General features: G+C 55.9%; 5 protein-coding genes across 5 annotated transcripts; 2 read left to right on the top strand and 3 right to left on the bottom strand.

Annotated features, from left to right (window-relative positions):
- Positions 1-2,395: 2,395 nt before the first annotated feature.
- GMORB2_0738 (omega-6 fatty acid desaturase / acyl-lipid omega-6 desaturase (Delta-12 desaturase)) lies at positions 2,396-4,022 on the top strand (the record flags this gene model as incomplete). The annotated part of the gene is made up of 2 exons (XM_035462722.1): positions 2,396-3,461; positions 3,610-4,022. The coding sequence occupies 2 exons, from the start codon at positions 2,396-2,398 to the stop codon at positions 4,020-4,022; spliced, it is 1,479 nt and encodes a 492-aa protein (XP_035325652.1).
- A 1,875-nt stretch (positions 4,023-5,897) lies between these two features.
- GMORB2_0737 (Arylsulfotransferase (ASST)) lies at positions 5,898-7,847 on the top strand (the record flags this gene model as incomplete). Its single annotated transcript, XM_035462721.1, has 2 exons — positions 5,898-7,346; positions 7,443-7,847. The coding sequence occupies 2 exons, from the start codon at positions 5,898-5,900 to the stop codon at positions 7,845-7,847; spliced, it is 1,854 nt and encodes a 617-aa protein (XP_035325651.1).
- A 415-nt stretch (positions 7,848-8,262) lies between these two features.
- On the bottom strand, positions 8,263-11,067 carry GMORB2_0736 (serine/threonine-protein kinase 24/25/MST4; the record flags this gene model as incomplete). Its single annotated transcript, XM_035462720.1, has 4 exons — positions 8,263-8,310; positions 8,663-9,923; positions 10,911-10,941; positions 11,004-11,067. The coding sequence occupies 4 exons, from the start codon at positions 11,065-11,067 to the stop codon at positions 8,263-8,265; spliced, it is 1,404 nt and encodes a 467-aa protein (XP_035325650.1).
- Positions 11,068-12,592: 1,525 nt separating this feature from the next.
- GMORB2_0735 (UAS protein) lies at positions 12,593-14,365 on the bottom strand (the record flags this gene model as incomplete). The annotated part of the gene is made up of 1 exon (XM_035462719.1): positions 12,593-14,365. One exon carries the CDS (start codon positions 14,363-14,365, stop codon positions 12,593-12,595), a length of 1,773 nt encoding a protein of 590 aa, XP_035325649.1.
- A 942-nt stretch (positions 14,366-15,307) lies between these two features.
- On the bottom strand, positions 15,308-20,999 carry GMORB2_0734 (proteasome component ECM29; the record flags this gene model as incomplete). The annotated part of the gene is made up of 2 exons (XM_035462718.1): positions 15,308-20,648; positions 20,848-20,999. 2 exons carry the CDS (start codon positions 20,997-20,999, stop codon positions 15,308-15,310), a joined length of 5,493 nt encoding a protein of 1,830 aa, XP_035325648.1.
- Positions 21,000-21,105: the final 106 nt, after the last annotated feature.

The following is a 21,105-nucleotide window of genomic DNA, read 5'->3' as shown; positions in this document are numbered from 1 at the left end:
CTGTCAACCAGCGGAACATGTAGGATATTCATGTACAAAGAGGCACAAAGAGTGATCAGGTTTGAGCATCGGACGAGGCTCGGTGTCATGTGAAGGTGAGTACCATCCGTAGCATGTCGTCTCAGCCTCCCACAGAACAGGAGAGATCCAGGAGTTCACAGTCTGGATACAAGGGTCGGTTCGGGGATACGAGCAGTGTTTCTTGCTGTGTGGCAAACTGTACGTACCGCAATCTGGACCCTGATTGATACGACTCGGAGTGTCTGTAGTATTGCTGTAGTACCCTCATACTCGTACATGATGTGGGTAGGAAGAATGCTGATACCCCTCATACTGAAGAGTTGAGCGTACAAGGAACACGCTGTCAGCTGCAAATGCTGACCTCGGTTCAAGAAGCTGCAGTGATCTGCATGGAGTTGTCTGCGTATGATGTCTCTTGTGCGTTGACCGTTCGTTTGCTTGACCGCTCAGAATTGGAGGAGGGGGGAGGGTGTGAGTGTGTGTGTGTGTGTGGTTGCTGATGGCGACGATGGTGGAGAGGAGGGGGGAAGAGGGGATGGCTTCTCTCGTATGAGGGGTTCAACATGTTGAGCACGCGGTCGATCAACGTAAGAGGATGATAGACTGTTGGTGGTCAGGATGCATAGGTCGAGCATCATGTCTTCTTCTTCGGTTGTCGTACGAGGTGATGTTTAAGATATTCACATACTGTTCCGCACCTGATTCCTTCCATCCAGAACCAGGACATCCTCGAAACGCGGGTGGACAGGGGGATCTCAAGCCAACAGAGCCAGAATAGGCAACCTCAGGCCACCGGAGCATTAAAGCCCCTGGATCCCCTGAGCAGGAGCCACCGAAGGGGGGGTGATTCCAGTGGCAATGTGCAGGCTGAGTGAGTATTTCGAGTGGACGTGTATTATTGTACACGTACTTGGTGGTACGTGTGCTCATGATACTTGTACAGTCCATATACATGTACCTGTCCATGTTCATCTTATTCTCTATCACTTCATACTAATAATATCAAGACCAAGGTCCTCCATCCAATCCAATCCAATCCAATTCATTTGCTTGTCTGGTAATATTCCATGTATGGATGGCATGATACGAGTAATGACCTGGAGCGTATGACAGAGTTTTTCCATGTCGAGAGCAACTAGGAAGTAAGGTGCCACCACCGCTACTAGCCTCCTAATACTGTCAGTCCCGAGGTTGCTGTACTGTCCACAATATCGGTATCGACAGGTACATGTAGCACTCGCTCTGGGGGCACCCAAGCACTGTAAAGCACTGTAAACGTCCGCTACGTCGCACGCTTCGGCCTGTATCATTCGTTACTATTACCGGATTCTCCCCCAAAGAAGTGGACATCGCCTTCCTCGAAGGGTACCCACAGGTATATTCTCACAAGTCCCCTATAGAATTCCCTATGGAATCTCCATGGAGTCCCCTACACCCACCCTACAGGCTACAATCCCATTGGAGTCCACACCTACAGTAGGTCCATCCACTGTTACCCCTACCACCCTCTCCCCCCCGCGATCGCCGTCTCACACCCTTTTTTTCCCCAACAAAATGCTAGTCGACGTGGAGTGTAAGTAGATACTTGGCACTTTTCTTGGCACTGGCACTTCTCTGCTTGACCCTTGCCATTCTACCCTCTCCTGTCCATATGCAGTATCTGGTGCCTGGCACTGGTTCAGAGCCTCACCCAATTCTGATATTCCTCTGGACATGCTCGTACTATTACAGCGCGCATACACGACTAATACACCACACACATGCTCGTACAAATCGCCCACCACAGTGGACTGGAAAGAGTCTATTCGTACTTTGCATACCTTAAAATTTTAATTTGTTTCTTCTTTTCTTCTCCTCCTTATAAAATCTATCCCCTCGGCCTGTATTGCTTTGCCTCCAATCTATGCCAAGACCTTGAAACCCTGTGTCATCGCATCTTTTCTTCCCCTCAGATTTCCCTTCTTCCCTCTCGTCGGAGGTTGGGCTGGCTGGAGAATCTTCATCATCCACTCCTAGCCCAGAGCTCCTCCTCTCCTAGCATTTTCATTACTATTCCAATCTCTCTATCCCGTCATATTACTGTTAGCCGAGTGGCACCCTCTCTGGCTCTCTCTCCCCCTCCCGCCCCCCCTCCCCCTCTCCCCCTTGTTCTTATCCACACACCCTCCCTCCTCTCTCTCACACCCTCGGAGCAGACCTTTAAAAGCCTTTCCCTTCCCTCCATCAACCGTCCCCTCCTCGTCCTTTCCGGCCCCCCTGTCTCTTCTTCATCCCCATATCCCATACTCTCCTGTATACGCTTCACTCGAGGCCAGCCATCCCTCCCTCCAGTCTCTACTTCTAGAGGAAAGACAACAAGTCCCACACACGCAAGATGGCATCGGCCACGACATCTGGGGCCTCGACCAGGCGTACTACGCGTCAGGCTACCCTGAAGCGTACCATCACGGCCACGACCGACTCTGAGTCGTCTGCTGGCGTCTCGCCCTCGGACTCACCCCGTGCCTCAGCCTCGTCGACCTCTCTGTCGTCCATGTCGTCCGTCGACGACGCCGCCGACAAGCAGGTCAAGAGCGAGTCTAGGGAGGGCAACTCCGAGTACGACAACCTCATCGACACCTACGGCAACCAGTTCACGCCCCCCGACTACACCATCAAGGATATCCGAGATGCCATTCCCGCCCACTGCTTCGAGCGCTCCGCCCTGCTGGGATGGGGCTACATCCTGCGCGACATGGCCTGCCTCGCCACCACCTTCTACCTGTGCCACAACTACGTGACCCCCGAGTACATCCCCAGCCTGCCCGTTCGCGCCGTCCTGTGGGGTCTGTATACTGTTCTCCAGGGCCTGTTCGGCACCGGTCTCTGGGTCATTGCCCACGAGTGCGGCCACGGCGCCTTCTCGGACTCGAACCGCATCAACGACTTCACCGGCTGGCTGCTTCACTCGGCCCTCTTCGTCCCCTACTTCAGCTGGAAGTACTCCCACAGTGCCCACCACAAGGCCACCGGACACATGGAGCGCGAGATGGTCTTCCTGCCCCGCACCCGCGAGCAGTACGCCTCCCGCGTCGGCAAGCTCGTCCACGAGCTCGGCGAGCTCACCGAGGAGACGCCCGTATTCACTCTCACTATGCTCCTCCTGCAGCAGCTCGTCGGATGGCCCAACTACCTCCTCACCAACATTACCGGCCACAACTTCCACGAGCGTCAGCGCGAGGGTCGCGGCAAGGGCAAGAAGAACGGCTTGGGTGGCGGCGTCAACCACTTTTACCCCTCCAGCCCCCTGTTCACCGAGGCTCAGGCTCAGGCCATCGTCCTCAGTGATGTTGGAATCGCCCTGAACGCTGCCGTTCAGATCTACCTCGGAAAGACGTTTGGCTGGTCCAACACGCTCGTCTGGTTCTGGATTCCCTGGCTCTGGGTGAACCATTGGCTTGGTATGTTTTGCGTTCCTCCCCCTCAAACTGTATTTGCATGCGGAGTCGTGAAGAATGGAACGGAAAGGGACGGGAGAGGATCCAGACAGGGCAGATCAGACGGATCAGAAGAAGGGCAAGACGGAAACAAGAGCTAACGAAGCGACAGTTGCCATCACCTTTCTCCAGCACACGGATCCCAGCCTCCCGCACTACCAGCCCGGCGAGTGGAACTTTGTGCGGGGCGCCGCCGCCACGATCGACCGCGAGATGGGCTTTGTCGGCCGCCACCTGCTGCACGGCATTGTCGAGACGCACGTTCTGCACCACTACATCAGCTCCATCCCCTTCTACCACGCCGACGAGGCCAGCGAAGCCATCAAGCCCGTCATGGGCAAGCACTACCGCGCCGACACGGAGGGAGGACCCCTCGGCTTCCTGCGCGCGCTGTACAGGTGTGCCCGCATGTGCCAGTGGGTCGAGCCCAGCGCGGACGCCAAGGGTGCCGGAAAGGGCGTCCTGTTCTACCGCAACCGCAACGGTCTCGGTACCAAGCCTGCGCCCATGGAGGCACCTCGGTAGAGGGAGGTCTTGGGGTCTTGTATATGTTGAATGAGAGGGCCCTCGATCTAGAATGATTTGATTGCATAGATTATATAATTAGATGTCTCCATTGTCTCCAGTCTTTCTTTTCCCCTTCCTTCGCTTCGGGATCTTCTCTTCTCTTTTTCTTTTCTCGTTGGTCATGTTTGGAGTTTGTCACTTTGTTCTCGTGTGATTTCCTCCTTGATTTGGTTTATACAAAATGGTGTCGAGAGCTAGAAATTGGAGACGAGAGCGACAAATGAGAAGATCATCTTCTACCATGAGTCCACCACGAGTAAGCAAACTAAGGTGAAGACGACAGGGACTGGCAATAAAGATTCTTGTTATTCAGTCCGGACAAGAACGATGATGGCCGTATCGCTGCGTCCTGATTCTTCGATGCTGCAGTTGGAAAGTTGACACCGATCGATGCGTACCGAGCATTAGTCAGGAACGTCTCTGGAGCTAACATCAGGGTTACCTATGCTGTGGCATCACTGATGATACGACGTTGAGAGACGTAGTGGGACTGGTATCTGGTCCCTGGATGGATGAAGGCATGAGGGAATACGCTGCTGGTAAGCTTGCTGGTAGTAGCAATATATTACTTGTTACTACGGTACATGTACGTAGCGGGAGTACGGGGGAAACGACATGCGTAATATCCGTGTGTTGTGCGTACTACACATCGATCATGTATGGGTGTTGTGTCAATATGTAGTTGTGATGGGAAGCAGTCATATCACGAGGTAATAATAGATACTGCTGCTGGTATCACCTGTACTCTGCTGTGGGACAGCTTATAGGCACAGATTGTGGTGATGCTCGTAGAGTCGTAGTCGGTGCGGATAGAGAACGGAGTATTACAAGTAATTACTAATGTTACCCGCAGCAACGACGATGGCAGGTGACGAGAGTCACGTGGTATACAGCGGCGCGATGATGAGGGAGGGGATCGATGATAGAGTCGAGCGGATCGTCGGAAGTCGGCAAGGAAAATGCCGATGTCCCGTACTCGGCCAATATTATCCCTCCATCTAAAGATACTAGCACCAGAACCAGCACCAGGGCCACGCGGCACATCGGCTAGTACTGCTCGTCTGGTTAGTCTAATTGAATAGATGGAAGGAAGAGAGCATCAAGAGTACGTACCTTTCTACGAGTACATGTACTCTAAAAGACTGTGTTGTCGTTGTTTATTACTTACCGGGCATATCGGCGGAGTGGTCGCCGACTTTCCGACGTATGGTAGTTTCCTCCTCCTCCCCCCTCCCGTTCCAGCCAACAACCATGCCCTCCGCGGTTAAGCCCGTCATGTTTCCTTTTACGTCGTGTGGTATCCCCCCGCCGCCGTCTCCCGCCCCCTTTGATAATCTCACACAAAACGGTCGAGGTAATGCGGTAGACTGTCACTGGAGAGAGGTGTTATAGCTGAGAGTCGTAAGCTATGGGGACCACCCTCCTTGTGGCCGCGTGGCCTACTACTGCCCGACCCCCCCCCCCCTCCCTGAATCTACTCTTCTCCTTTTTCTTCATCTTATTTCTCCTCTTCTTCCTCTTCTTCTCTTTTTTTGTAGTCGTGCTCTTCTCCCCCTTTTCTGTTACTCGTCATCTACTTCGATACATGCATGGCTCTCGAAAAAGAAGAAGGAAAAACAGCGGCTCTTTGACCTGACACCTTTTTCTTGTTCCTTTTGTGGACCGTCTCCCCGACAAGCCGATTGATCCCCTTATTGTTCATTTTCGCACGACCCACACGAGCTTAAAACATATCTTGAGTCTTGGCATACGAATAGGCCGGAGGGGGGGAAGGGATTTTCGAGGGTGAAGAATTCTTCGGGAAGAAGAAGAAGAAGGAAGAAGAAGAGAGCCATGGTTTCACCAGTGACGGTGTTAATGGGCGTGTCTGCTGCTGCTGGGGCAGTCAGTGCGGCAGACATACTGTCCGCCAGCAGCGTCGACGACTTCAACCGTCTCGTAGACGAGAGCGACGGCTTCCCCCGCCAGACGTTCAAGTCGTCGGCTGTGGTGGCGCCGATCCTGCACGTCAACTCGTGGGACCGCAGCCTGACGGACGACTCGCTGTACCTGTTCATCGGCAACAACATGCACCGGGCGGGGGCGGGGGCGGGGCCGATGATCTTCGACGCGGCGGACCTGTCGTTGGTGTACGCGGACCAGACGTGGGACAACTCGTACCACTGCGAGCCGCGGACGATCGGCGGGGAGACGCACCTGACCTTCTGGGCCAGCGGCGGTGGCGACGTGTGCGTCGTGGTCGACTCGGGCTACAACGTCCGGTACCGGCTGCACGCCGCGGCGCCGCACTCCAACGACATGCATGACCTGGACGTGACGGACCAGGGGACTGCCGTCTTCACCACCCACCGCACCATCCCCTTCGACTGCACTCTGTGGGGCGGGCCGGGCCCGGACGAGTGCCTCGTGCACGACACGGGCTTCCAGGAGTTGGACATGGACACGGGCGAGGTTGTGTTCGAGTGGTTCGCCGCCGACCACTGGGCCCCCGGGGACTCGCACGCCCGCTACGAGGCCGGCGACTTTGGCCTCGACGCCGACCGCAGGGGCGCATACGACCTCTCGCACCTGAACGGCGCGCGCAAGACGTCGGGGGGCCACTACCTCGTCTCCTCGAGGCACTACTGGCACATCCAGCTCGTCAACGGCACCTCGGGCGACCCCATCTGGACGCTGGGCGGGAACGGTAACGACTTCAGAGACCTCAGCGGCGGCCGCGCCACAGACTTCGCCTGGCAGCACAACCCGCGCTTCTACCGCGACGAGTCCCACATCACCCTCTTCGACAACCACGCTGAGAACCAGGGCGACTGCGGCGACGACTGCCACGCCCGCGGCATGCTCGTCGAGATCGACACGGACAACATGACTGCCCGCCTCGTCAGGGAGTACTATCACCCCGGTCACCTCGACTCCCTGGCCATGGGCGGTATGCAGATCATCGAGAGCCAGCCCCGAGGCGAGCGAAGCGACGAGTCAAGATTCGAGGGGTCAGGTCAAGGCGAGCCGAGCGAGGACCGAAGAGAAGGAAACGCCATCGTCGCTTGGGGTTGGACCCCCTCATTCGTCGAGTACACGCCCGACGGACGGGTGGCCATGGACCTGCAGAAGGGCAAGGTGGGCGTGGGCAGACAAGCCGACATGTTTGCTTATCGAGTCTTCAAGGCTCCGTGGAGCGGAAAGCCATCGTGGCCGCCCAGCATGGCCGTCGAGGCGGACGGCGATGAGGCGGTAGTCTACATGTCGTGGAATGGTGCTACGGACGTCTCATCATGGAATGTGGTATGGGTTTCTTTTTTTTCTTCCTACTCACTCTTTTCTTTTCATTCTCTTCATTCTTCCTCGCCTTTTTAGTTGAACTAACCGAAGGTGAAACAGTACACCACCTCCTCCCCCATAGACCAAGTCACCAAGTTCGACCCCGTAGCCTCGATACCCCGCGACGGCTTCGAGACCTCGGTAGTCGTATCGACGGACAATCTAGATCGGTACGTCGTCGTCGCGGCCCTCGACAGGGACGGCCGCATCCTCGGTACGACGTCGCCGTTTGACGTGGAGCAGCAACAGGAAGAGACCGATTCCGATTCCGGTCCTCACCAGCAGAGTCAGACGCAACAGGGGACGAGAACGAGGCATGCCCTCAGCCTTGGGGGTGCTGCCGTCGGCCTCGGACTCATCTGTGTCCTGTCGTATTCTGCTCTGTACTTTTATCAAAGGTGGAGGGCTGCCGGAGGGAGCGTCGCCAAGTATGGGAAGTATATTCCTCTCAGGGGGAGTTGGTAAAATGTAAAATGCTCTTGTCTTTTACAGTCATGGTGTCTTTATATTCATTTCTGTGTTGCCATCTTCCTTTTCGTCCTGGTTTTTTCTCTATATACTTTGATGATTTCTATTCTTCTTCTTCTTCTTCTTTTGTTTTTTTTTTTTTTTTTTTTTTGGGGGGGGGGGGGGTTCATCGCTTTTTTATATCAACAACACATCTTTATGGCATCGGCATGCCAGTACATACCATACTTCAATCAGCGATTGAGACATTTCATAATTCATCCATACCTTCTTTCATCCGCAATTCCAATCAAACAGTATCAGTGTGCTACTATTACCAAGTATACATGTGTGGCACGGACACCGGTGTCGTTTACAACATACACACACAAGTCAGAAAAGCCTAGGCCTTTGTCCCGGGCGGGGGTGTATATTATAATTCATCAAAGGCATTGCAGCTCAAATCACTCGAGACGTCCTCCTTTATACATGTAAACTTCCATTCAGCCATCCATCCATCCATTCGGCAAAAAAAAAAAATCATAACCACATATACACAAAGGATGACAGAAAAAGAAAAGAAAAGAAGAAACTCCGATCCGATCCTCTCTTTTTTTCGTCATATCATTTCATCTTTATAGACAAGAAAGAGACAGACAGGCAGGCAGGCAGGCAGACAGACAGACAGACAGACAGACAGACAGACAGAGAGAGAGAGAGAGAGAGAGAGAGAGAGAGAGAGAGAGATACACAAGACATCAGACCTCCTCATCATCCAGCGGCTCTACCCTGATGAGAATCTCCTCCAACAACCCCTCCAGGAAGCCACCTACATCCCGACCCATGCCAACCGGCTCCGCCTTGTCGTAGTGGTCAATCTCCTTGGCCACGTGGGCCAGTTTGAACACCAGCTTCCGCAGCTTCTCGTGCGCCGCCTCGGCCTTTTGCTGATCCGCCGTCATCTGCGACGTCGACCTGCCGTTGACACCACCGTAGACCTGCTGCACGCGAATCTGTCGTCTTTTGAGCGCTTCCTCCAGCGCCGGGAATATGACGTCGTTGAGGGCGTCTAGCTCGCCGTTCGGGTTGGCCGGTGCCGGCGTGGGGAATGATGTCGGTGCTGCCGACGCCGATGCGGCGGCGGGGGATGAGGACAGCTCGGCCGTGGGGAGCGGCTTCTGCCCTGATATTCCTGGCGGGGCGGGCATACGCTGTGTCGCGATGGGTACGCCCGGCTGCGAAGGTAAGCGCTGCTGCTGCTGCTGCTGCTGCTGATGGACTGCGCCTCCTCGGAAGGGGGGGATCTCAGGGATCGTCATGGACGGTACTCTCGAGTTGGCGGCAGGCCGTGTCGTCGTCAGCGGTTCTTGACGCTGCGCTGGCGGTATCGGTAGCGATGCCTTGTCGTCAGACGCCCAGAAATCGTCGGGATCCTGTGACGATGTCGACGACCTGTCCTGCTGCTGCCGGGCCAGGCCGAGGTCGAGGTCGAGGTTGAGGTTCAAGCCTCCCATATCACGCTGCAACTGAGCCTGGAGCTCCCGGTCGTAGTCGGGCGATTGGCGGGGAGGTGCCGGCAACGGGTTCCTCGACTGTCTGGGTGTGTCTGGGTTGACCATGTAGTTCCGCGACTGCGCATGCGTCTGGACGCGATGGGACGGACTCGACGGTAGCGGCACCTTGGACGGCGATCCGGTGAAGACGCCAGCGCTGGCCCCGGTGGCGACGGCAGCGACCGCGGGCTGCTGGCCCACGGGCTTGCGCTGGGGGCTCGTAGGTCGTGATGTGCCCGAGGCGGCCTTGAGGGTGTCGTTCGGCTGCAGGGGCGCAAAGTCCCTCGCCTTGGTGGGGCTGGGGGCGCGCGCCGTACCGCTGTAATCGTCGTCGTCGTCCAGGTTCCATTCTGTGGAGGCTGCCATCAGAGGGGGTGGACGGTTCGCCCTGGCGTTTGTAGCATTGTCGTCCATGGGGTTGAGGCCGACGGGACGGTTGACGATGCCGCCCTTGTCGCCCACGAGCTTGACGGTGCCAAAGTCCCACATGTCCTCGTTGATGCGCTGGGGCTCGGCATGGTGTGTGGAATGGCGGCGGTTGCTGTCTTGATGATCGGCATCGTCGTCGTCCTTGTGGGTGGCGGCCCAGCGGACGTGTCGCTCGATGAGCTCGGTCAGGTACGTCGTCTTCTTGGCCTTGCGGATGAAGGGGTGGCGGAGCAGGTCCTTTGCGGTGGGGCGCTCCTTGGGGTCGCGCTGCAGGCACAGCTCGACAAAGTCCTTGAAGGCACGGGTGAAGTTGCCGTCGAGCCTGGGGGGCGGGTTCTTGGGGATGAGGAAGAGCACCTTCATGGGGTGGATGTCCGAGTACGGCGGCTCGCCCTTGGCCAGCTCGAGGGCCGTTATTCCCAGAGACCAGATGTCGGCCTTGTGATCGTAGCCGGACTGCTTGATGACCTCGGGGGCCATCCAGAAGGGCGTCCCGACAAAGGTGTTCTTCTTGGTCATGGTAGCCGACAGCTGGCCCGAGACGCCGAAATCGGCGAGTTTGACCTGGCCATTCGACGTGAGGAGGACGTTTGCGGCTGTTCGGGACGTACGTGGTCAGCACGGCACAGTCACACAAGGCAAGTTTGAGGGGGGTCTGTGACGGTACCCTTGATATCGCGATGTAGCTTCTTGTCCGAGTGAAGATAGTCGAGACCGAGCAGCAGCTCCCGCACGATGATGGCAATGTACTCCTCCCCAATCAGCCCGGGCTTCAGGAGGTCGGCGCAGCTCCCACCGGAGCAGAACTCCATGACGATCCAGAGCTCGGCCCCTCGTGCGTACGACCCATGGTACCTGGTGACGTATGGTGATTGGAGCTCGGACAGAATGGAGATTTCCTGGATGATATCCTCGACCTCGTCCTCTGCGCTCTCGATGTCGATGATCTTGATGGCGACGGCCTGACCGGTACGTTTGTCGACGCTGTTTCCCCAAGACTCCAATCGTCAGTCCTCTTCTTGATCCTCGGCCCTTCTGGCCCTCGGTTCCCTCGTCCCTCCTCTCTGGTATGGCGGGGTAGTGGGATGGATGGGCTCACCCTTTGTAGACTTTTCCAAAGCTTCCACCTCCTGGAAGATGGTCAGTATCAGGCGCGTGTACGATGTCGGATGGAACAGGAGAGCCAACGTACCGATGCAGTATTCCTTAGAGTACAGCTGCTGGGGATCCAGGGCCTGGTCACCCGGATCCGCCATGATGTTTGGGGCGGTTATATATCCCGTTCTCGTTCCGATCCGTCTCTTAGCTATCTTTCGCTGTCCTAATTCTGATTCCTCGCTGTCGATGATGATTCTCTGTTGAACGACGTCGTTCCCGTCGCCACGAGTTCTGTGTGTTTGTTCAGGTCGAGAGGGGAGAGTAGTGTTTCGTGGACCGGTTTGCCCTCGGGGGAAGGGTGGGAGGTCTCACCAGCTTTTGGTCGGCGGTGTGAGCCCCACACGCGCTTTGTGGTCAGGTACGAGTAGGAGGAGGGAATGGAGGGTGAGAGTTTATGCAGAACTAGTCGCAAATGGCAGGTCTTCGGTTCGTGGAGGAGGTGGTGGTGGTGGTGGTACTAGAGATCTCAAACATGTACTTATTTGTACCTGGGTATGTAAAGAGAGAGAGAGAGAGAGAGAAAGCAAGGGAGGCTGTAATATACAGACAATTGAGGGTCATGAATCACACATATACGATTGCGGGGTGGGGAGAAGAAGGTGAAACCAAACCAAACAAAAAAAAAACCCCCCAAGAAAAAGAGAGAGGTAGAGAGAGGGTTAGAGAAAGAAACCGCGTTATTGTTTACTCGTACAATTGCAGAAAGACAACAACAACGACAACAACAACAATAACAACAGGATCCTTTATCTCGGAGAGAGAGCGGCAGAGAAGAGGGGGAGGGGGAGGGGGAGGGGAAGCACAGGGGAGCATGGGAGCAGGGAACAGGGAACAGATAGAAGAAAACACGACGAGCTATTATATATCAGCCTGTAACATCCAACCGTTTGCGCTGAGGGATCCAGTAAATCCTGCATGATGCCTAAATTCAGCAGCCACCTGTAGCGCGGCTATAGCGCTACAACGTGCTCGTAGGACACCACAGCACACCACAGCACACCACAGCACACTACTCAGCGCTGCATGCCCTGGATCTGGAGGGGTCATGGACGGGATGGACTCGATGGTCCCAGCCTGTCTGTACCGTGCTCCCCAGTGGACTGCGGGGAGAGAGGCGCTGTAGCTGGGCTGACCCTTCCACATATTAACCAACCTGAGACAAACTGCAAGCTCTGCTTCTATCTTTACCAGGTGATAGATAGGTGATACGGATAACCACCAAGATGAGCACAGTAGTAGTAATAAGTAAATAGTATGCTTTACGGCGCGGTGAAACATACTACACGACATGGAATACTATTACTACATTGCTACTGCAACCTGCACATCAACGCATCACTACTCCATGCCAGAAATCTCACCATCTATTCATAATCCTCATATTGATCAATGGTATCCCTTCCGTCCCTCCTCCCGTTACTCTAGCCTTATTCCTCGTGGTAGATGTGACAGCCAAATCGGCCGTCGATGTCGATGAATACCTTATAACTGCCTCCCGCGTTCCAAATCATGGTCTCTGGCAGAAGTCTCTAGCTCGCTCGCCTACCAGCAGTAACATTGAAGCCAGGAAGGGACAGAGAGGGATCCCTCCCCCGCAAGGGGAAGAAGAAGAAGAAGAAAACTTCACTCCAGGAACTCAATCATGACGGTACCCTGCTTCAGCCCGCTCTCCTCGATCGTCGCGTCCAGTCCGTCGATCAGATCCTGCCCCTGCGGCATCTTCTTGAGCTCAAACTCCACCCCATCCTTGCCCTCCAGCGGCGACGCCTTGAGCCACTCGTACGCCCGCCTTACCGGGTCAGACAGGTTGAACCGCCGAATCACGCGGCCCGTGGGGTGTCGGAACTGGATCCTGGTCGTCGTGGACGGGTCGTTGTCGGGTTCGGTGTGGGGGTTGGTGCTGGAGATTTGGGCAAACGCCCTGCTTGTGGCTCCTGCCTCCACGTCCTCTGCATCCTCGGCCTCCGTCTCTCTGCCCTTGCCCTTGTCCTTGTCATCTTGGGGTCGGGAAGCCTTCGTGAGCGCATCCGGATCGTAAAGGTTGGTCGTAGACGTCGATCCGCTGCCGCTGCCGCTGCCGCTGACGCCGCCGCCGACCCCGGCCGCCCCCGATGCCCCGGCCCCGGCCCCGGCCCCGGCCATGCTGTTCTTGAGTGCCATCTCCAGCATCTCCTCCTCCGTCATGCGGTCCACGTCCACCGTGCGCGGCCCCCTGACCCCGACCGCCGCAACGGGATTCTTGCTGTTGGCCTCGAGGCTGTACCGGTCCAGGAACTCGGCCAGCTCGGCGCGGAAGTCCGAGGCCGACGGGAAGGGACGCCCGCTCCACACCTTGACCTGCTCGCCCGTCCGCGGGTCGACGATGGACACGTGCGGGTAATTGTCTGGGTTCTCGTGGCTCTGGCTGGGGAAGTAAAAGGTCGTGTACTCCTCGGCGTCCGGGTAGTCCTTGTCGTACTGCAGAAAGATGAAGTGGTCTCGGACCAGCGACCGCACGCCTTCGTCCTTCCAGATATCGCGGTTGAGTGCCTGGCAGTTGAAGTCGTTCATGTCCTGCAGGTTCACCATGATCCACTTCTTGTCCTGCTTGCCCAGCGACCGCACGTCGTCCCACCCGAGGCCCCTCTCCATGATATCGTAAGGTGGCCGGAACAGGTCCGCGAGCCGTCGTGCGTGGCTGCTGCCGCCATGCTCCGACGGCAAGTCGGATGGCTGGTTCTCTCCGTCTCCCCATATCCGCTGGGAGAACGGGCCGCCGCCTCGTCCTGGTTTGCCACGGATCACATCAGCTTCCACTTCGTCCTCCCTCTTCCGATCGGCATTCTTACCTTGCGGCATCCTCCTCCTCCGCATCTGGTTCAGGAAGTCCATGTTCACATCATCATCGGCTCCTCCCCATGACGGGTCCGGCGCCACCAGCGTCTCCGTCGTCCTCGCAATCGGCGCCCGCACGCCCTCTTCATCCAGCCGGCCGAGCCCTGGGCCACCTCCTGCGCCGGCCCCAGATCCGTACAGCTCCTCCTGTAACCTCTGCGCCATGGCCGCATCCTCCTCCTCCTGTGCCAGGCTGGCCGCCAGCGTCGCGGCAGCATGGCCACCGTCGTCGTCGTCACCGTCATGAGTCATGAAATCGTCATCGTCATCGTCACTGTCGATGTGGATGACACCGCTGGAATCCCGACGTCCGGCGCGGGGCCTCGTATTTTGGTCCGGCTGCCGGGCTTGCGGCTGTTGTTGCTGTTGTGATGCGCCGCCAATCTGCGAGGCCAGCTCTGGGTTCTCGAAGAAGAGCTCGATGGCGCGCGAGACGTCGTCGCCCGCCATGGACATGAAGCCCTGGGCCACATCTGCGCTGGCGCCCGTGATGCCGCAGAAGGTCGAGACGTTTTCATCCATCTCGTCGCTGTATCGTGTCCCGGGTATCGCTACCGTGTGAGATCGTCGCCGGATGTGAAGCTTTGCAGGTTAAGCTTGTCTCGGAAATGCGAGATGAACAAGAAGAGCGTTGACTGCCAAGAGACGTGCTTGCCAATTCTCCCCTCCCCTCTTGCACTATTGTGCTGTTCTGATCCACAGCAGGCAGAATAGGGTGGGGGTTAGAAGCAGAGCGGTGTTATGTGTGGAGAGATGATGGTGACTGACAACGAGAATCTGCCGTCGTCGAGGTAATGCCTCTCTGCTCTATCGGCAGAGTCAGGTAAGCCGGCGTTGGGATGATCCAAGTTTAGGAAGCGGAGGGGGGGGGGTTGAGAGAGGCAAAAAAAGATTTGTTGTTGAACAAGACGAAAATAATAGCTGAGTTGCCTCTACATGGAGGGGCGGTAGGCTGCAGGCTTGTAGGCTGTAGGCAAGCAATACAGACTACGTAAATGTCGATCCCCCGTCACCTCTCGGGTTGCAACCAGCCAAAGGCTAAAGCCGAGGCCAGCCAAGGCAAAAACCTGGTGACGTCGTGTGTGTGCGTGTGTGCGTGTGTCGACATCGGGTGATTGTTTTCCCATAGCGATACGTATCTCCTCACAAGCATCGTCGTGCTTTGAATTCGCACAAGCCCATGGATGCTACTTTTTGAATCATGCTTTCTTTATCCAGATGTAGTAGATGTATACTGTCATCGTAAACGTCTATAATCGAGCGTAGCAGGGCCGCTAAAGGCATAATTTAACGCAGTATCATCAACTAAGATGATGATAGCGACGGGCATGCACAATACAGGAGACGAGCATCATTAGCAAGAAATTGTAGTATATACTACCATGTCCATTCGAGGCTGAAAATCACCCTATCTAGCGGTATAATAAGAGCCCTAGCATCTCGAAGAATATGCTAGACACCCACTCAAGGAGCCATGGCATCCTTGTCCTCCCTGGATATCGCCTCCCGCAAGTCCTTCATAGCCGTCCTCATCGCCTGTTGCGGCTTCAGCGCCCGCTCTCGCTCCAGGGCCGTCTGGGCCTCCTCTGCAAACTCCTGCAAGCTCGGGCCGTCGACCCCAAACACTCCTGCCATCCTAGCCTTTACCACCGCCGATAGGGCCTCGGAGCGTCGAATTCTCTGCGACTCGACCCCCGCCTCTGCCTGCTCCACGTCCAAGCTGCGGAGATACGCCAGTGACAGTCCGTCGCTGTCCCTGTCCGTCGTGATCGGTGCGTCCAGACCTTGTTGGCTGGGCTTGCTGGCAAAGGGCTTCAGCATCTCACAGACGGAATCGTACCAGACATCCCGCTTGATGGCACCAAACTTGGTGCTTCCCAGGTAGGGCTTGAGCAGCTTGATGATGCTCTCGAGGACTGGTTTCGGGCTGCTCTCCATCCTGGGCCGGTTGTAGCCGCGGGCGATCGCCTCCAGCGCATTCTTGGCCGTCGCCGAGACGAGTTCCTCCTTAGTGTCGACCTCCATAGCATCTTCATCCCGGAGTTTCTCAAGGTGAGGTGTGACAATCTCGGCGATCTCCTCCAGCATGTCCAGATCATCCCGTGCCTTGGCGAACTGCCAGAGGCACTTGAAAGCGTGGACGCGATACTCGGCATTGTTCCTCTTTGCCTCCCGGATGGCAATCTTCCTCATCTGGGCCGCGACCTGCGCGTCGTTCCGCCAGAGGGCGCCGCCCTTCTCCACCAAGAGCGGATACGACACGAGGAGCTTCTCCTTGCCTGGAAACGTCTTGAGAGCCAAGACCTTGTCGAATATTGGCCACATGCTCCGCAGGTTAGCCTCGGCAATCTCTCCCGTCGCCTCACTGGCGCTGGCCACATCGGACACCATTGCGCCGACTGTAAAGGCTGCGGTGTGTCGCAGAGCCCATTGCGTCGTCTCCAGGCACTGCTCCACCAGCGAGACAATCTCCTGCACGTAGCGAACGACAGTCCGGCTACTTCCCGCGTGCTGGTCCCACACCTCCTTGAAGACCTTTTCAGTGTACTCGTCCGTGTCGTGCATGCCAAGGTAAGCAAAGGGCAGGAGCTCCGTCTCGTTTGCGGTGAAATGGTCGGCCGATATCTTGGCCAATGACACCACAACGTCGGCAATCTTCTGTCGTCGGGACTCCTCCTCTGACGCCAGGTACATCTTCACCAGCCGTTGGCAGAAACCCAACTTCTCCGCGTCTGGAGCCACCCTTATGATATAAGCAGCTGCGCGGGCATAAGCCTGACTCACTTCGTCATTCTTCTCCATGGCGTGCTTCTCCATGATCCTGAGGAACCTTCCAGAGAAAGGTTTGATGTCGGTGGTATGGCGGGTAAAAAGGATCGTGATGACGCGGCTACATCCTATCTTGGTCGGCATGCCAATGGCGGCTTTGATAGTCGCCTCAAGTTTAGGCACCAGCTTGACCATGACGTCCTCGTTGATGAATCGCAGACAATTCTCCAACGCCTCCGATATGGGTGACCTGTTCACCATCTGGGATCGAAGCTTGTCGATCTGATCACGGCTATCGTCGCCGGCCCTCTGATAATGGTAATTGATCTGCTCTGGTTCGATCGTACTCAGCAACCCTAGAAGCTGAGGTACCATGTCTGGAATGAACGACCTCAGAGCATTCCCGCCCTTCTTGGCAATATTCATCACCGTGATGGTCGCAAAGACCTGTACATCCTTGACCGAGCTCTCCACGCCCCTGTCGGAGAGAAGAAAGGGCAGGGCCTCCTTCATCATCGCTTTGGCGGCTGAGCTGTCATTACCCTCCTCCAACTGGCGGACGAGGTTGTTTGAGAGTGCCATGCAAAGCCGTAGTGCCGCTTCCCGGACACTACCCTTGACATCGTCCAAGACCTTGAGCGCCGCGTTCCAGATATCCCGGTATCGCTTCTCGTACTTGACAAAGGGGCGACTCTGAAGGAGGTCAGATATGGCGGCACAGCTTGCCTCTCGCATCCTCCATTCTCGGCCCAGTATACTGCCCATTAGATCTTCGAGGATGTCATCAAAGTTCTCATCCAGAACGGTGCCCGGGTCCTTGACGAGGGCCTTCCAGATATCGTCCATGGATCGTTGCACATTGGGGTTCGGGTCGAATCGGTACCTGAACAATTTGGGATATAGCTTGGGGTCCACCTCGGAATCGGACAGGATGGTGGAGAGTCCAAAGCGGCCAAAGGCCGAGCGGGTAGACCATGTTGCCGCATTCGACGCCAGAGACATGAACTTGTACACCAACCGCTGGTCGCCCACCTCGTTGGCCAGATCGACAATGTCTTTGTACGAGGTGACTGAACTTCCTTCCCCTGTGGGTAGGGCCCCGGGCTCAAAGAGTTCCGTGTCTTGCTCAACCTTGAGCTGCGTCCCGGTGCCGGTGAAGGCACCCACTAGATCCTTGACCAGCGTGCTCTTCAGGTCTTCGTCACCACGCTCGTACACAAGCGAGAGACCACGGGAAGCAGTCTCCTGTACCAGTTCGTCCCTCGCGCTGAGGAGCCTCATGAAAGCCGCTTGTGCCTCACGCAGACGTGACTGGATTTCTGGGAGATCAGAGCTGTATTGGATGATGCAGAATAGCCAGATACCCGAGGCCTTCAGAAGGGACGGCTTTGTCCCCTTGCAGTCCAAGAACAGCTTGTCCAGAGTGGCCGTGATCAGTTCCTTGCGCACTCCGCCAAGGCTCGTCTCATTGCAAGGTTCGACATCCAATGTCAGCTTGACAAAGTCCGAGTCCCATCGTGCGACGGCAGCGCTGATGGCATCACCGACCGTGAACTGAACTTCGGTCCTCTTAATCTCGTGGAGGCCAAAAAGCTCCTTCAAAATTCGGCCCAGAGCTCCGCCAGTCAACATGCCGGGTTGCTCCGCAGCATCTTGCTGACCCCCCTCTTGTTGTTGAGAGCCCAGTCCGACAGCAAGCCGACCAAGAGCGAATATCGCCCTCTCGTTCTCCTTCTTTGCATGAGCCGTGAGCACATCCACAACCTTTCCGATGGAGTTCTCCCCCTCCGGCGGTGGGATTGCAAGGCCGGCGGACCATAGCTGTGCAAACGTATCAAAAGCCGTCTCTCGTAAAGATGGAGGTACGGAGTCGCCGACGAGGAAGCGCAGCGGGAATTCGAAGCCCTCAGGAACTGCATGCCCGTAAAAAACAGATCGCGAGCATTGGTGGCCAAGTGCGAGCAGGTTGCCTTGGAGTGCGTTCAATTGGGGGCCGATGCATTTCTCGCCGTCGACGAAGCTAGGGGTTACTGAGTCCCTCCACTGCCTGATCGCTTCCTCTGAGAGGCTGGGATGCGAGGCCACGATTCCAAAAGCTTTGGAGCTCAGAGTCCGAATTTCCTTGTTGTTTGATTCGATGAGTTTGTCGAGGCCGCTCCCAGCTAGGGCCAGATGCCCAAGAGGGTCTCTTGGGCTGAGCGAGGCGACATCGACAAAGCTTCGAATGGATTCTTCTGACACGTTTGGACTCTCACTTGTTGCGCCGATCAAACAAGCCTCTAGGAAGAATATCCAGTATCGACTGTCGACGGATCGAAGGTACTGTCGAATTCTTGTCCTGGTTCCTATGTCGGTTCTCACCTGCGTCTCAAGTCTATCCATCCAATTGGACTCCAGCTTGAAGCTCTCCAGCGCGGAGAGGAACATGATTAGTTTGACATACCGCAGGGCAATAGGAAAGGCCCCTCGGTTCAAATTCCCAAAGTTCCTAAACACAATTTCAGGGCTAGCCAACGGTTCAGGGATATCGTCTACCGACTTGGGAAAGGGGTCCTTGTCTACTGTAATTTCTGAACCAAAGAACATGACGGTCATGTCCCGCCAGTCAGGAAAAGAGCGTGTGGCCTCGCCCTCGGAATAGTAGGTCCACGGATCCAGACCTTTTTGACCCTGTTCAATCACATCGCTCCTTTCGTTCTGGCCGCTACCTATAGCCAGGATATCGATCCATCGAGCAATAACGTCTGAGAATTTCAGGCATTGATTGCAGAGCTTGACAGCGGCATGTCGAGTGCTACGCACTGGTGGTCCATCGTTGGACGGCGCCATTGAAGAAATCAACATGTTCCTGAGGCTTACAGAATCCTCTCCTTCCACTAGGGGCATATTGGCTGACACGCTGGATAGCGCTCCGTCGATACTCACGACCGATTCGTCACTTCGGTCCTGTGAGAGAGACTGCAACAGCCAAATGCCAAGTGAAAGACGGTCCTTGGCCGGTAAGTTTTTGTCGGACTGAGCGAGGAGACCAATTGTCTCGTAAGCCTTTGAACGCAAAGCTATTTCGTCTTCATTTTTGGACTCTGGGGATGGCCACCCTTGGTATTCAATGAATCCGACTAATCGTTCGATGAGTTTGGGCCCAACTGTAAACCCCTCAAGAGACGACCCCATCCTGGCCACCCAGGAAAGGTACTGGAAAAGGGCCTTGTGTAGCTTGTTCCGTTCGAGGGCACTCGCCGGTGCAAGTGCCAGGTCCTGTCCTTCAGGGGATGTTGATGACGGTAGGTCTAGCGTAACAACGTCCATGATGTCTTTGGCCATTGATATTGAATGTATCGATTTTGAAAGAATGCCGAGTATGCGGATTCGATAAGGGACCGGAAGTGTAGCATGTGCTCGGAAAAGGTTTGAAACAAGAGTCGGATCTTCCATCGAGACGGAAGTTCTCTTGATAACCTCCTCGGCCGCTGACGCCACGCGGCTGTCGAAACTCGATGCAGCATAGATGGCAGGGACGAGTTTCTCCATGTCTGTGAAAGCGCCACTGGCGAGGAAGCTCACAAGCTTCGCCTTTAATTCCAGAAATCGCTGGTAGATTTTGTGTGCCTTGACGTCCTCTACACGGAAGAGGTCGACGCTGGCTTTGTCCATGGTGAAGTTTGCTTCGTACCAAGTCTGGATACCAACGGGAATTCTCAACCTGAAAAAAAGGTTGATCATTTCTGCGGTATACTCGGCGTCAGCACCTTCTGAAAGTCCAATGGAGTCGCGGAACTTTTCGTCGTCTTGGCTCCCGCGGGGCGGTATGCGGGCATCAAGAAGGAGTCGCAAGATGATGCGAAAGAAGGGTCCGGCTCTTGGCCGGCCTTTGTCAGCAGAGCTTCCACGGAGAGCAATGGGTACAAGCTCCCTCCTGTCATGCTCATCGATGCGCTCCAAGCTGTGCTGGATGAAGGAGATGTCGAACTGTTTGAGGACCGCCGAGTCAGTCGCCTTGTACTGCTCCAGAAGCACCTTGACTGGGAGCACGATCCTATTCGCCGGTTAGTATACCTATCTCCATTTACTGAGCCATGAGAAGATGGCGACGGTACTAACTGCGGGGGCTGGATGAAGGTGTGAAGTAGTCCCAGGACTTGAGCCGTCTGCAAAGTTGTTTGTCAGTATGGATTATGGCCGGGCGAATGCAGTTGTACGGCCTGGGCGCCTCACTCACCTTCTTTCTGACCGACTCATGTTCACTGGCCGCTTTGAGGGCCAGAGGGGCCAGATAGCGCTGCAGCAGTTGCTGGAGCTTCTCCTCTTTGTTCGCAACGCCCAGGATCTTGAATTCCACGCTCTGCACTAGCTGCAGCTCTCGTTGCTCTGCCGGTGCGGCTGCCATGGTGCCGCGTCCCTCGAAGCTTCTTATGACGGGGTCGGGCGGGATGTACTGCACGTGCAAGCGTTGAATAGGCACGGGAAAAAAGGATGGGTAATTACAGTTCAGA

This window comes from Geosmithia morbida (assembly GCF_012550715.1).
Source record: "Geosmithia morbida isolate 1262 chromosome Unknown scaffold_0, whole genome shotgun sequence".
In the NCBI taxonomy this organism is placed as follows: Eukaryota; Fungi; Ascomycota; class Sordariomycetes; order Hypocreales; family Bionectriaceae; genus Geosmithia; species Geosmithia morbida.
The sequence above is the reverse complement of the archived record's forward strand: the minus strand, read 5'-3'. Positions and strand labels throughout refer to the sequence as shown.